We start from the raw sequence: 16,737 nt of genomic DNA, 5'->3' as shown, positions 1-16,737 counted from the left end.
ACCACAAAATTCTGGGTATTATGTACCCCAATCTCTAGTCTTAATCAAACATATGGCTGTAACAAAGTATTACAGTTAAAAATGATATGTATTCTGTTTTAATCTATTATACTATGTACCAAAAGCTGAAATCCCTGAAGTCATGTACTTACACTTGAATCACTATGGTCAAATATGGGTTGAAAAGGCTTTTTTCTAACCTCAGAAAATTTGAGTACTTCTAAAAGCATCAACAGGTGCTTGGTTGAAGGTGAAGACTGCTTACAAGGAAAAACATTTCTAATTCTGTTTCCAGGTCAATACACAAATTTGTGAAGCACGTGCCAACACAGAATATGTCAACATTACGATATATCTAGGAAAAAAAATTATTCCAAGATTTTTTTTTATATCTTAATTAGAATTAACATGACAAACAACCTATTTTAAAATAAAATACAAATTTCTAATTGGAGTTTCAGAATAGATTATTGACATCACAAATATCCAGTGTGTTTTCTGCTGAATTTTGGTAACATGTTTCAGAGATTTAGTTTTTAGAGTTAAGATTTCCCACACTGATGATGAAACTTTATGAGAGTGAAATGGTAATGAACTATATGATACCTGGGTCCAACAAACATACTTGTACATATGAGAGAGTGGCCAATATAGAGTCTGATGAATAAGTATGAACACATGAAATCTAGGTGATCATGATGTAGCCCTGCCCACCAATCTTCGTTAATGACGGACACAATTGTTACACACTGACACAGTGCTAAATATACTTACATAGAGATGTAATTTGTAAAGTGACTATAATACAGAGCAGGTGTATCAATACTATTGAGTACAAATCTGGCAAGGTTTTCTTAATGAACAAAACTTTTTTGTTTTAACATCTCTTACATGTGCTTCATAGAAACATGACAAACAAAACAATAGATGTTATGAAAAGAAATGCTTAAGGCATGTTATACTTCTTGTATCTACAATTTTACACCTATCACAGAAAAAGAGCATGTTTTTAATACTTAACTCACACCCTAGGTTATCTCCCCTAACATACAATACAGAGGGTTAATTCCAATACAGAACCAGTGCAGACCCACACCAGAGAGGGTTCCCATACTTTCTAAATATAGACCCATACCAGACATTGTGTACCCTCTCTACCAATATAGACCCTCACCAGAGGTTGTGTACCCTACTGTACCAGAAGAGACCCTCACCAGAGGTTGTGTACCCTACTGTACCAGAAGAGACCCTCACCAGATGTTGTGTACCTTCTCTACCAGTAGAGACCCTCACCAGATGTTGTGTACCCTCTGTACCTGTGTAGACCCTCACCAGATGTTGTGTACCCTCTGTACCAGTGTAGACCCTCACCAGATGTTGTGTACCCTCTGTACCAGTGTAGACCATCACCAGAGGTTGTGTACCCTACTGTACCAGAAGAGACCCTCACCAGATGTTGTGTACTGTGTACCTTCTCTACCAGTATAGACCCTCACCAGATATTGTGTACCCTCTGTACCAGTATAGACCCTCACAAGATGTTGTGTACCCTCTGTACCAGTGTAGACCCTCACCAGATGTTGTGTACCCTCTGTACCAGTGTAGACCCTCACCAGATTTTGTGTACCCTCCGTACCAGTGTAGACCCTCACCAGATGTTATGTACCCTCTGTACCAGTATAAACCCTCACCAGATGTTGTGTTCCCTCTGTACCAGTGTAGACCCTCACCAGATTTTGTGTACCCTTTGTTCCAGTGTAGACCCTCACCAGATATTGTGTACCCTCTGTATCAGTATAGACCCTCATCATATGTTGTGTTTCCTCTGTACCAGTACAGACTCTCACCAGATGTTGTGTTCCCTCTGTACCAGTACAGACCCTCATCAGATGTTGTCTACCCTTTCTACCAGTATAGACCCTCACCAGATGTTGTGTACCCTTTGTACCATTGTAGACCCTCACCAGATATTGTGTACCCTCTGTATCAGTATAGACCCTCATCAGATGTTGTGTTCCCTCTGTACCAGTACAGACTCTCACCAGATGTTGTGTATCCTCTGTACCAGTACAGACCCCTTTCAATAACCATACCATTATACACCCACACCAGAGGCTGTCTATCCTACCTGTCTGGCTACACGACTTCCTGTCCTCCAGTCCTTGTTGCGTATCCTGTGTTTAGATTTAGACCCTGCCACGTCCTTACCCTGCTGTAGTATACTGCATCTAGTTCTCTCTTCATCTAGCTCCTGCTCTAACCTGTTGTGGAGAAGGTAAAAAGAGCTGTAAAAATTGGACTTTTTATTTCCACATCATGTAAGCTCCCTTCTGAAAGTCAGATATGTTTTCTAGAACTAGATAACATTTTCCTGTTTTTTATGAAGCTCACTCTGATTTATCTAGTATCTGTGCTACAATTATTCATTGGTTGGTGGTAGCAATGCTAGGATGTTATAAACAACATCTGGATCTGTACCTTCAACATACTATTGTCATGGAAAAGCTATTCTTATTATAGGAAAATATACACTTTGGTTGAAATTTATTTAAGCATTAAGGAAAAGTAGCATTTGAAGCAAACTATTGACTAACTTCCCCATATGGGGCCCCGCCCCCACGTCCCTAGTACTTAAATAAAATTTCTGAATTTAAGAATCAATTTACTACCTCTTAAGATGTTTCAGACAAAACTTGAATGAAATCCATGACATAATTCCCCTCCACTAATAATGTTTCAGACCAACTTTGGTTGAAATCCATCAGGTGTTAAGCAGGAGTAGTGTTTTAAAGGAAAAGTTTAAGGGACAGGGCAGATGGCACACAACAACAGACGATGCATGATAGCAAGAGTCAGATGATTTAAATATGCCTGTAGGGTACTTTCTTCATTTCATGGCAAACAGGTTTATGTATAATTGTTTAGAAATATCTATGATGACACTGACAATGGAAAACTAAACACACTGACCATTCATAACTCAAACTTTTTAATTTACTTTGAAAAAAACAGTTTCCAATATGAAGATTATTCATATCTTTATAGTATGCTCTGTAAACAAAAAATTAACATCAAAATTGATTTGAAATTCTCAAATTAAAAAGAACAAAAAGTAACAAAAATCAAAAGTCCCTTTTTGTAAATCCAAACCTAGTCTGTATCCTCAACATTTATCTTTACTCTATCCTGAATGCATCTGTGATTGTCTCCCCTGATTACCGTTTGATGCTGTGTTTGTGGTCAGCTGTCTGTATCCGATGCTGAGCTTGGTCTTGCTTTAGTTCAAGAATTTCTGCCTTCTGAGTCCTGACAACAACAGTATCATTATTTCTTAGTAATCTCTAAAACAATATGATGATACTTAATTTGCTCATAATACTCTGGATCAAGAAGTTTCCTACAAACAATAAGCTTTTAGTTGTTAACAATACTTTGGTGTCAAGAAGTTATCTCAAGATTTGGAAAAACAGAATACAAAAATTGAATAAGTAAGTAAAAGGAATGAATTGTAACATTGCTACGGTATCAGTGATATGTACCGTTTTTCCTCCATTAAGTTTCGTTTTTCCTCCCCTAAATCGTCCAGTTCTCTTTGTATCCTGTCCAGTTTAACATCTTTACTTTGTATCTGTGTAACAAAAGAGTAACATTTCCGTAAAAATATCTCCAAGCATTGCTTTAATTACTACTTAAGTTAGAATCCATGTGCACTTTTCAAAATGATGGCTCAGTATTTCTAAATCATAAGGTAGGATATAGGTATAAAAAAAACTCTTTATAAATTATTCTAAAATACTAGTCATAGAAAAGGCCTTTCCAGTAGAAATAATGGAAATTTATCTCAGAGACATCTGTTGGGGGAGGTTTTAAATAAATAATTAACTTTGTTGTACCTCAGACTTGAGTAGACGTATCTCAGTCTCTTGGTCTGATCGTGCTTGTGTCCTCAGATCTGTTTTACGTCGATCATGTTGTCGTCCTTGTAAGGAAACAGAAAAGACATTGCTGTCAGTAATTCATCTCTTTTAAAATTTTTCTTCAGGTCATGGAACTGATCAACTCAAATCAACAACAATCATGACAGTCACAGTGTCATCTCAAATCCTTTATTAGATTGGTAGAGAAAAAAAAGTTAGAAAATTTTCTAAAATACATATGTACCAGCATTTAAAAAAAAAAAACTGATGTCTTTTTCTAAGAATTTTGTCATCAGTTATACCTAATTTTTAAAGAATCACTAATTATTTGCAAACATTTGGTATCAGTGCTTTTTCTGAGTGGCTCAGTCTTGTTAACTTAAAAAGAAAAATTTTCACTGCATCTTTAAAAGTCCCTACCTTCTTTCTCCTGTGTAAGTGCTATTCGAAGTTCATGAATGGTAGCGGCATCCTCACTGGTTTTTACCCTTAAAGAATCTACCTCCTCCTCAATACTGGCTCTACAAATGCCAGAAGATTTTGTCACACATTATAATAAAAATCTCCTTGATCATTGAAAACTGTTTCTAGTATTTTGAGGGCCATATTTTACTTCTTAAAATATGTTTAGAAGTCTTGTCATTATTACAGATTTACTTGTACAGTCTTCAACATGATAATGTATAAATACCCAGTAATCATGTATCTTCAGACTTTCTCCATCATATTACACTATATACATGGTTATTGTGAGAGTTGTCTCCCTTCCTCCATTACCGTCCCTATTATAACCACTGTCCAACGGATATGTAGTCAATCAACTTCAACATCAAATTCCAACTTTCTGTTTGTCAGTGTTAGATAAAAACTGTAGTTTCTTTTCAAAAGTTTCAATTACACAGATTTACTAACTTATAATCAATTGTCATAGATTTTGAAAGTCTCTGTTTAAAATGCTTTATCTTTCTCAAAAAAAAAAAAAAAATTGAGAAGAAAAAACTTTAAAATTTCAGTACCAAGTGGTATTCATGATAATTTTGTTCGCATTATCTGTGTTACAAACAAATCATTAGTTCTTTCAATTTTTTTTTTTTTTTTTTTTGTCATCATGTCTCTTGTCACATATAGCTCCATCTTACATCAAGCGTACAGCAATTTTTAAGGAATCTTTTTGAAATATATCTACAAACAAGACTTTGTCTGGAAAATTATATACACTGTAATATATAAATATTGCCATATATATATATATATAAATGCAGAAATATTAATACAAATGTATCCAGGGTGAAGACGTGTGAAAGTTTTAGTCTGTATGTCTACCAGTAGTTCATACTGTGGTCAAATAAGAACCGTAAATATAAAATCACTATCATGTTTTTATATAATAATTCTTATTTTACCATTAATTACCACTTAACTGTACTGGATTACTTAACAAAAGTTGACTTAAACCATCTTTAGAAACTAATGTAAGTATATGGAGCCAAATTAAAGTCATTGTTCGTTATAATGCCTCATCATTCACATGAGTTAATGAATTAATCCAACACTTCCAACAACAGTTCTTTTCCTAAGGTAGTGTCTCTCATGTACCTGTATTTCCAAATCTTAAGGAATCAATTAAAATTCACATTAATTTTATCTGCAGCACAAAGTCATTGTTCATTTACAATACAATTTTCAAAACCATTTTTAAAATCAATACTAAAATGTTCATTTAACAATCACAGATGTCAGAGGTGATGACTTGCTGACCTTTCTACAAGTAGATTTCTGTTCTCACTCTTGTAGTGGGCTAGTTCATTCCACACACCATCACTGTTCTCAGTCCGCAGATCTCTTGGGTCCGCACGTCTACCTTTCTTTTTCTTTCTTCTGTTAATTATGTAACAGGAAAACAATTTGGGTTAATTCTCCTTACTAAAACAATAAGCTGTATTCTTCTTTCCTATATCCTGTAATACGACAAATTCTCCCTACCTCAGCAGTAAGCTGTAATCTTCTTTCCTATATCCTGTAATACGACAAATTCTCCCTACTATAACAGTAAGCTGTATTCTTTTTTACTATATCCTGTAATACAACAAATTCTCCCTACCTCAGCATTAAGCTGTAATCTTCTTTCCTATATCATATAATACAGCAAATTCTCCCTACTATAACAATAAGCTGTTTTCCTATTTACTACATCCTGTGATACAATAAATTCTCCCTGCTTCAGCAATAAGCTGTATTCTTCTTTACAATATCCTGTAATACAATAAATTCTCCCTACTATAACAATAAGCTGTATTCCTTTTTACAACTGTATATTCTATAATACTGCAATAACATAATCTTCCTGTTTATGTTGATGATATGTACATGTTCCTTTTATCCTATGTACAATGACATATTCAATGATGTGTAATATGTGGGAAACAGATTATTCTGTTTTTGTCAGTTTGGTCCTCCATACATATAACCTCTCTTACCTTTACAAGGATAAAAGCTATTTATTTTACTAAAACTGATTTTCTTCTTATCCAAACAAGCAATGTGATTCCAAGAATTATAGGACGTAGTTCCCCCTAAAAAGATCCTATATTCATCATTTTTGATATTTGAATTTGTAGGCGAGTTCAGTGATGTGTTGAAACTTGCCTGACATCAGTTCATCATAACATCCTAAATATTTACTTTCAACACTATATCTGTTTTATGGTGGTTTTTTGTAGGAAGAGACATACCAGGTAATTTTCAACAACATATGGCTCCCTTTGATCCTGAATCGTGCAGCTTTTCTTGCACTTGAGGATCTAAAGCAAAATGTTTTGGACTACTTTAAGAAATTGTTGATAAAGATACAGACCCAAAATGTTCATCTTCCATTGATTTCAGCTGCTCCTTGACAATTTTGTAGTTGGCATTAGCTTCCTTAAGTCGAGCCTGACGCTTGGCATGGGCTTTCTTCATCTCCTCCACTTCTCGATTCTGGAAAGGCAACACAAGACTAACTATCATGGTGGTAACAACTCAGTGACATTCTATTACTTAACTAGGAATATCCAAGTGGTGACAGTGATAATCATGTACACATGAACACAACCTTCATTTAGTAATGATTGAGCTGCTGGCAAATCTGTGAAAACCTAAACCTAGGCCAGCTGGTCATTACTTACTCGGTGAGGGCCTATCAGCTGGTCATTACTTACTTGGTGAGGGCCTATCAGCTGTTAGTTACACACTGGGTGAGGGCCTATCAGCTGTTAGTTACTCACTTGGTGAGGGCCTATCAGCTGTTACTTACTCACTTGGTGAGGGCCTATCAGCTGTTAGTTACTCACTGGGTGAGGGCCTATCAGCTGTTAGTTACTCACTTGGTGAGGGCCTATCAGCTGTTAGTTACTTACTTGGTGAGGGCCTTTCAGCTGTTAGTTACTCACTTGGTGAGGGCCTATCAGCTGTTACTTACTCACTTGGTGAGGGCCTTTCAGCTGTTAGTTACTCACTTGGTGAGGGCCTTTCAGCTGTTAGTTACTCACTTGGTGAGGGCCTTTCAGCTGTTAGTTACTCACTTGGTGAGGGCCTTTCAGCTGTTAGTTACTCACTTGGTGAGGGCCAATCAGCTGTTACTTACTCACAGGATGAGGGCCTATCAGCTGTTAGTTACTCACTAGTTGAGGGCCTATCAGCTATTAGTTACTCACTGGGTGAGAGTCTACTAGATTTTAGTTACTCATTTTGTGAGGGCCAATCAACTGTTCGTTACTTTCAAGAGTAACATTGAGTTAATGTTTCCCCATGTATGGAATACATAGCTCTACATTCACTTTATCTTTACATTACAGTAGTCCAGCAATATCTTCTCAACTCTTCTAATAAGTTCAACAGCGATCTTTAAACTTTTTAGAAATACCTACACTGTTAATATGAAGTCATTAAAAACATGTTTGTAATGTTTCCTACAGACAAACCTTTAATTTGAGTAAATTCTTGGTATCTTCTAATGATCGCTCAGCTTTAATCAGCCTCAGTTTGACATCCTTGTCTTGGACTTGTGTCCGTGGTGACACAGACCTTGACCGCTTGTTACCAGCTTTAGGAGCAGTTGGTCGAGAAGGCCTGAGTTTGTCGGTATCGCGAGCAGGTGTGGAATGTGTCCTGTCTCGACGATTCAGCCCTGATACATCAAACTCTATATCTGAATTCCCCTGTTCACTTTCAAGTTTATCAATTTGTCTGCAAAAAACATTTCATTTTCTATAATCAAAATACCAATAAAATTGAGTAAGAAATGCAGATATAAAAATTACTATCAACAATATAAACTAAAACATGCCATTAATAATCCCGCTCTCATACTTATAGGATGATTTTGTAGAATTTGTCATTCGTGACCTTTGACCCTTTTATTGATAAGGTGTAGAACTTGATATTATGATATCATAGGGTAAAATGCAGGTGTTTTCTTATAAAAACTAAAAACAGTACAGGGAAAGAACCTAAGAGAAATTATAGATACTACTTGACAGTATCATTACCAGCAGAATAATATTTAAGCACTATGACACACTACCTGTCTTTGGCAGCCAACTCTTCTTGTAGCAGATTTATCTCCCTTTGCATACTTTTCACTCTAAATTCTAAATCCATCATAGTGTCCATTTCATCAGTCTGTAACCAATAGAAATATTTCCTTCTTTAATAAAAAGACAAACCTTTCTTTCCTTTTTGTAGACAGTCTAAATGTATTTCTTCAATTCCAACAATATAATATTAAAAGCTTTTAAAGAAAATCAGAGTTTTAGCAATATTAGTAATATTTTGCTCTAAGAATTATTTTGTTTGTACAATAATACAGCACACATATGTTTTAGTTCTAACTTCTGACATTACAGTGAGATCTCTACAGACCTTACATTGCCTACTGTACTGTTACAAACAAGTGAGTACTATATAATCTTACTCTTTTATTTAATTTTTTTTTTCCATTTTTGTTGATTTTGTAGGAACTCTTAATCCACCAATTCATCAGTGCATGAAATTAAGTTTTCATACAAGTGGTTTTTGTGAGTATCAATTCCTTGTAAAATAATGATTATATGCCAGTGAAAAGTTATTTTTTTGGAAAAAAACCCATGAAATTTGAAACGAAAATATATCATTATACAGTATATTGGATATCTAAAATTATTTACATGTTTTACAGCTTACAGATTTAACAGGCTTTGATCATTTACTTATATTCATCATTACAGGGTTTGACACAAGCTTCTGAAATTTTCATGATATAAATTTCGAATTTCCATCTTCTGGTATTCTATCAATTAAGGGTGGAAGCCCACTTATCATCAAATAGCAATGACCAGTACAGGAATGTCTCTGTAATGGAAGCCCACAGCTGACCACAAAGTCCAGACCACCAATGGTATCTGTCAACTTTAGGGGCCGATCATGACTTTTCACCCCAGGTGCTGTTATATCAGTTGCCTGTACTTAAGGAAAATTCCAGATAAAGGCTTGGGGGACACTAAACTGTCTGACAATCAGACACAACTATTAAGGACCATTACAGGTAAATAAAGAGTACATCTGGTTAATACGGGCTACATCATTAACTTGAACGCGATAATGTATGTAGTTTTACCATTTCTTATTAGCTCTGATCTCTAGCTTTCTTATTTCCCCATGTAAATTAGACTATGTCCTTCTATAGAGCCAGCCCAGCTTGACGGCAGAGATTCTTTCTGTGGCTCATCCTGGTTACACCAATTTTATTTTTTCTCTTGTTGTAATCCATGCACCTATTATTAACAGTCCTTATTTGAAATGCAACTTTTTCATGCAAAATTAAGATTCCTTATCAAAATTTTGCATGACGATCCCAGTAATGATAAGGGCACTAAAAATAAAGCCATGCAAGGGAGGTGTCATCTACACTATACTGTTGGGCTTGAGGGATATAGAAAGTTTCTGGTTTCCAAAGGCCAGGAGTATTTCCCAAGGCAGAGATATTTGTTATACACAAGTTAAACAGATTATATGCCCTTAATTACTGTGTGGGTGGAAATGGAACCAAAGCGTAACCAAGTACTCTGAATTGAAGAGAGAAAATGTAGATGCATTCGGTGTGTTTTGGTTCCACATGTATGCTTAAGTTCCAAACACCGGACAAATCAAAATTGTGGCAAACAGAGATAATCTCAATTTAACTTTTTATTTTTATTAAGCATAATATGTAATAGAGATATCACAAATCCAGATTCCATCTATATACCTTATCGTCGGCAAGAAAGCTGCCATTAAGGGCAGATGAGCCTTTGTTCCTTTTCCTGTGGCGTCGATCAACTTTACTTTGCAGATTTGCTATGATGTCATCTTTCTCCATTATTTCCTGAAAAATCCAACACAATTACATATCAGAAACGATAGAAACAGTAGAGGGATCTGGGATACACAGATGTATGTAAATCATTAACAAAAAGTCCATAGGGCCTGTATCGCTCACCTTGCTTTGCTTGGCTGAAATTGCTTCATCAAAACTAAAGGAAAAGGAATTCTAAATATCCAAGCACACAACATATACATTGATTTTCCTATTGGACCCCAACCCTACGTCATTAGGGGGTCAGCCAAACCATTCATACTTCAGACCAAATTTGGATAAAATAAAATCATTACTACAGGAAGATAAAGATTTTAAGAAATTTGCTTTATCTACCCTATTGGGCCCAGCCCCTCCTGCTCCTCCAAGCAGCAATGCTTCAGACCAATTTTTGGCAAAATTAAATCATTCCTACAGGAGAAGTAGGAATTTATAGAATTTCCCGTTTTGAGCCCCACCCCTCTAGCCCCCACAGAGCTTGAACTTACCAATGATAAAAATATATTGTTACACTTCCCCCGAGGATATTTCTGACAAAAATTGGACAAAATCTTAGTCGTTCATGACTACATAGTAGAAGCGATTTGTAGAGAAAGTTGACGACAGACAGCGCTGTAAGCCAATGACAGACTAAAACATAATCATTTAACTCATCAGGCATACCTGGTACAATACTGTATTTCAGTTATAGAAAAAAACTTTCATATCTCAAAAATGTAGAAACAGTCAGATTAACAACCACTTCAGTGGTAATCTTGATAATGATAGGATAAGTACATGTGTCCCCATTGCTCCTACAGTATATATGTCTATAATGATAGGACCAGTACATGTGTCCCTCATGGTTCCTACAGTATATATGTCTATAATGATAGGACCAGTACATGTGTCCCCTATGGTTCCTACAGTATATGTCTATAATGAAAGGACCAGTATATGTGTCCCCCATGGTTCCTACAGTATATGTCTATAATGATAGGACCAGTACATGTGTCCCCCATGGTTCCTACAGTACATGTCTATAATGATAGGACCAGTACATGTGTCCCCCCCTACAGTATATATGTCTATAATGATAGGACCAGTACATGTGTCCCCCAGTATATGGTTCCCACAGTATATCATAATGATAGGACCAAGTATGTGTCCCCTATGGTTCCTATGTGTCCCCCATGGTTCCTAGTATATATGTCTATAATGATAGGACCAGTGTGTCCCCCATCTGGAATTCTAAATATCCAAGCACACAACATATACATTGATTTTCCTATTGGACCCCAACCCTACGTCATTAGGGGGTCAGCTATAATGATAGGACCTACAGTATATATACATGTCTATAATGATAGGACCAGTACATGTGTCCCCTCCTACAGTATATATGTCTATAATGATAGGACCAGTATATGTGTCCCCCCCTACAGTATATATGTCTATAATGATAGGACCAGTACATGTGTCCCCCATGGTTCCTACAGTATATGTCTATAATGATAGGACCAGTACATGTGTCCCCCCATGGTTCCTACAGTACATGTCTATAATGATAGGACCAGTACATGTGTCCCCCCCATAGTTCCCACAGTATATCTGTCTATAATGATAGGACCAGTACATGTGTCCCCTATGGTTCCTACAGTAGTTAATGTGTCCCCCATGGTTCCTACAGTATATATGTCTATAATGATAGGACCAGTACATGTGTCCCCCATGGTTCCTACAGTATATATGTCTATAATGATAGGACCAGTACATGTGTCCCCCATCGTTCCTACAGTATATGTCTATAATAATAGGACCAGTACATGTGTCCCCCATGGTTCCCACAGTATATCTGTCTATAATGATAGGACCAGTACATGTGTCCCCTATGGTTCCTACAGTAGTTAATGTGTCCCCCATGGTTCCTACAGTATATATGTCTATAATGATAGGACCAGTACATGTGTCCCCCATCGTTCCTACAGTATATGTCTATAATAATAGGACCAGTACATGTGTCCCCCATGGTTCCCACAGTATATCTGTCTATAATGATAGGACCAGTACATGTGTCCCCTATGGTTCCTACAGTAGTTAATGTGTCCCCCATGGTTCCTACAGTATATCTATCTATAATGATAGGACCAGTACATGTGTCCCCCATGATTGACCCTACTATAAATGACAGGTATATATATATGAAATGACATTAATTTGATGGTAGTGCTTTGTCACATGTAGCGTAACATTCTGTGATTACATAATTACATACATCTAGATTGTGTATGTTGTACTTATCTCTGTCTTACTCTCCTAACCACCCACATTACTCATCTGATCATTTGATCTCCTGTCATCTTTATTTAGTACTTATATCCTTACAGCACACATCATGTAAATAACAAGACATGAAGCTGTTTTAATGACACATGTCCCCTTGGTACTGATGACACATGGTACTTTGATAAAACTGATTTAATGACACGTGTCATTTTGGCATGGATGACACATGATACTTAAAACTATTCTAATGACAGATGTTACCTTTGTTATATAAAAGCCAAGTATTAATGACATTTTAAATGCAGTTATATTTTTCTGACTACATTTTGATGAATCTTTTCTTTCTGTTTATAAAAATAATTTTTGAGTTTTCAAACAACTTCATACAGATCAGTGTAAGTATATATATATATATATATATATATATATATATTTATTGATCACTAATGGAAACAAACACTACATATAATGTATAATTTTGGTAAAGAAGTTTGAAATAATTTCTTTCAAAAACCATCGCACATTTCAACATCAATGAAGTGTTTTACAATTATTATAAAATAAATATCATTTAAGAATTATAAAACCATTTTAATTTAGTCATATATATTTTTACCATATACAAATCTTATTGGGATTAGTTGAAGAACTTATAATAGATGGCCTGTTTTCTTAAGGTTTTTGTTGCAAATGTCATCAGCACAGAGTTTTGCAATTAACAAAAAAGTATTTCATATACAAACTTAATAGCTTGCTCATATATGTCAGTTATACAAATGTTTTAGAAAGTTTTAATTCCTATGTTTCTGAAGTACTTTTAACCTGACCATGCTGACAGTAAATGATAAAGAGAAACACAATTATATCTGTGACCTCAATGACCTCAACATACTGTAACCCTTACAGATAACTGGTATAATATCAGACAAATATACATAAGACCACATTTGGAAACAAAACAGGAAATTAGAGAATTGTAAAAACCACAAAGTGACTAGGTTCACAGAGCAGGACCAATAGGTGTGTCGTGGATTGCCCGATAGGACCAGGGTGCAAGACCCAAATCGTAATTGCACTGTTAATTTCCACTCCTGAAGATTACTCGCCAGTTAGGGTACGGGGCTGTCATGAATGTCTCGGATGAGGGTGTGAATTCGGGAGCACCTGGTCCTCCCAATAAACCAAGCCCCACACCTTCGATTATGATGAGGAGAGACAAGGGCTAATGATTCATCGTCCAAAGTGCCAAGGAACAAGAAATTGATGACAAGACGTGAGCTTGGAGGCGAAGAAAATTTGGAACTTATGACAGGCTGGACGTGATGAGTTGGACAGAGCCCTGCACGCACTACGGCGCTAACCGGATCAATACACTCCGAAACACACAACCAAATTTTGTTGATGGCAGGAAATATGAATATAATATGAATAAGTTAATTTGTGGAGCAGATTCCTAGTGGGCCTCAAGGGAGGCCAGGGTAGCTTATTGATGGTCATTTAGCCAATGACAATTTGCCATAGGTGAGAAGCAAACAGACAGGTTGCCATAGGATGTAATTGGAATATCATATTTATGTTGGACTTGGTGTCGTTTATTTGCTCCGTGCTGGCATTACACTAAAATTTGTGTGATACCCTGAAAAGTGCAGCCCCACTCCATGATAGGGAGCGACGTCCACCGGGACTGTCCTCATCTACGGATAAAGCGTTCTTGTCCTGATCTATCATGGCATGTCTTTGTCAAAAGCCAGCCCATGCAATTTAAAAATGACATACATTTTATTTATCTACATCCACAATGCCACCTAAATAAAACGTTGGGCCACTCCAGAGGATTCCCATGTGCTGTCTTACATACAAAATGAAAATTAGTAGCTTTTTGTTTGTGGTGATCAACAACGCTTGCCACTTGACGACAATAAGCTAATGTCATTTTGGTCGAGGGGAAACATTTCGGGTGTAATTTGGTAGACAGCTATTGAAGTGACTATTTTATTAACTTTTACAGTCACCAGGGACATCGGCTCGGCCATATGGCAGAGAAGTATGCCGCGGACAGCCATAGCTGTGAGGACATTTCGCTTGACATTACCCGAGGGACACCCACACTGGAGTAAATATTAGTCTTCTTGTAATAAAAGATGTTGTTTGTCATGCAATCATTAAGTTTATGTAAACAAATATGACATGCTGACAACCCTTCTTCTTTGATAGATCTGTCTGTTCCTAGAAAAAGACATTAACTATACGGCCTTTGACAAAACATTGGCTACATTTTTACTGGTACATATGACAGTAAAAAGACAGCAGTTCCTGTGTACAGTAAGTCTAGTGGGGAATCAAGAGACTACAGTTAAGATAAGAGACTGTTAATTGTCTTGATCTGTTACATCCCCTTTTGTTAAATCCCCAGGAGTGCTTTGCCAGGCCAGCTAAAATAAAAAATAACTAACTGTGTTAGTGATTTGGCTTCTGTGACTGTGCCTCTTGACAATAACATGTGAATTCCAAAGGAGATATAAACTCAACCGCCATAACAAACAGACAGCTTTTATTAAATTTCAATAAGGGGACAGTCTTTGGAATTTCAATTGCACAAAGACTTGCCTGCTGATCTGACTGCCAGTTGAGATCTTCACAAGGTTAGAGACACAACGGGATGTCACGATAACGACACAATGTATATATGTAGCCTTCAATAGATTTTTGAATTAAAAAAGATAAAAAAAAAAACCTATCTCACTATCAATGTCCAAAAAAACTGGTTAAATTACAGAGAAAAAAAACTTTTGTGAGGTCAAAGTTTAACTTAAAACCTGCTCTTAGCATAACACAAAACCAGGAATATTATTACACACCTGATTACCAGCTGAAAGAATTACAATGATTGGAGAAACAATGGTCAAACATCTGCAGTGAATTGTAGGCAGTTATCAAGTTTTAATGACAGAATTGTAGTGTGGTATGTCCACTTGAAACTATTACAGGTAACACAAATTATTTAACAACTAAACACAGAAAATGAATTTTTCATAACTGTGTGGATAAAGGCATTTTTTCCCATTCAATTTCAGGTAAGTTTTCATCTAGGATTTTCACTTCACTGGTAAACCGTTAGTTTATAAAGGTCAAACTTCAAAAGACAGATGACGGTGAAACTCTTGTAGTTTGTAACCCTTTACATTTTTTTCATTAAAACCTCCAGAAGTGACCTGATATTTTAGCTAGGAATTAGCACTTATATAGTATGAAGTGTGTCCATCAGAAATAATTTGATCATCACTTTTAAAGAACTCTTGTTGTTGAAATCATTCTCTGAAATAATTTCATCTTCTCTAACCACAGTACATAACCACAAATGTAATACTAGGACACATACTAGACAAATAAGCTGATTTCAGAAAAGTGTCACGATACATTTAACCTCATTATTTTATTCATCAATTGAGAAAATTTCTGTATTTGAAAAAATCAAGACTAAATTTGCCGATAATCAAATTCCTCTAGCTTTATTAAGTAGATTAATGCCTTTCAATAAATTGAACTTTTATCAGTCAAGATTTTAGAATAAATCCAAGAATTTACATAATGTGGTTGTTTCCATGGTTACTCTACTACAATAAAACAGAGCAGTCCTTTATGTCGTGTGGTATCATACAATGTCTCCAATCTGTATACATGTGACTGATGAAGTAGCATGCCAATACTAACAATTGGAGGAAATTGATGAAGACTAAGAATCATGCATGTTGTAGGACTGTAAAGGGACTCTTTTAAAGACATCTGCACAAGCAGGCAATAGGCGGAAAATAGAGTTGATGTGGTGTGTTCGGGCCTGATCTCATTCTCTCATCTCTCTGGAGAGCCTGTTATTTCGGGACAGAAAGAGTGTCTTGTACATGCCAAACAACGGGTCGGTTGCGGGAACAGGGATCTGGGGCTATGTATCACCGCAGTTCTGATTGACGTGTCTCTCACATTATCAGTAGTAGACACCCTCCCCAAATATGGGCGACCCCTCATGGGACCAGCGCCATGCTGCATGTGTATGGAGAAACATGGAACTCCTCATCGAGCATAAGACTCTATTGTGAAATGTCACGTCTCTCCAATTTAGTGCAATGTACAGAGGGACTATAGTCACTAAGAGATTACGCTAGCACGCTTGACTACAAGATGTATCCA

The 16,737-nt window shown here is 36.3% G+C and overlaps 1 protein-coding gene across 2 annotated transcripts in view; it reads right to left on the bottom strand.

The window, feature by feature from the left end:
- LOC132548996 (centlein-like) overlaps positions 1-16,737 on the bottom strand; it is an 87,786-nt gene that overhangs the window by 18,738 nt on the left and 52,311 nt on the right. For both annotated transcript variants that reach the window (XM_060212906.1, XM_060212905.1), the window contains exons 14-23: positions 10,180-10,296; positions 8,479-8,576; positions 7,877-8,141; positions 6,772-6,893; positions 5,676-5,795; positions 4,338-4,438; positions 3,894-3,979; positions 3,540-3,628; positions 3,220-3,306; positions 2,129-2,261 (exon numbers count right to left, since the gene is read on the bottom strand). In XM_060212906.1, coding sequence (XP_060068889.1) covers positions 2,129-2,261; positions 3,220-3,306; positions 3,540-3,628; positions 3,894-3,979; positions 4,338-4,438; positions 5,676-5,795; positions 6,772-6,893; positions 7,877-8,141; positions 8,479-8,576; positions 10,180-10,296 — 1,218 coding nt within the window. The remainder of the gene's footprint in view (positions 1-2,128; positions 2,262-3,219; positions 3,307-3,539; positions 3,629-3,893; positions 3,980-4,337; positions 4,439-5,675; positions 5,796-6,771; positions 6,894-7,876; positions 8,142-8,478; positions 8,577-10,179; positions 10,297-16,737) is intronic.

Source organism: Ylistrum balloti, unplaced genomic scaffold (assembly GCF_031769215.1).
Source record: "Ylistrum balloti isolate Yb309-2 unplaced genomic scaffold, AGI_CSIRO_Ybal_v1 Utg370038, whole genome shotgun sequence".
Lineage (NCBI taxonomy): Eukaryota > Metazoa > Mollusca > Bivalvia > Pectinida > Pectinidae > Ylistrum > Ylistrum balloti.
This window is presented reverse-complemented; position numbering and strand designations above follow the sequence as displayed.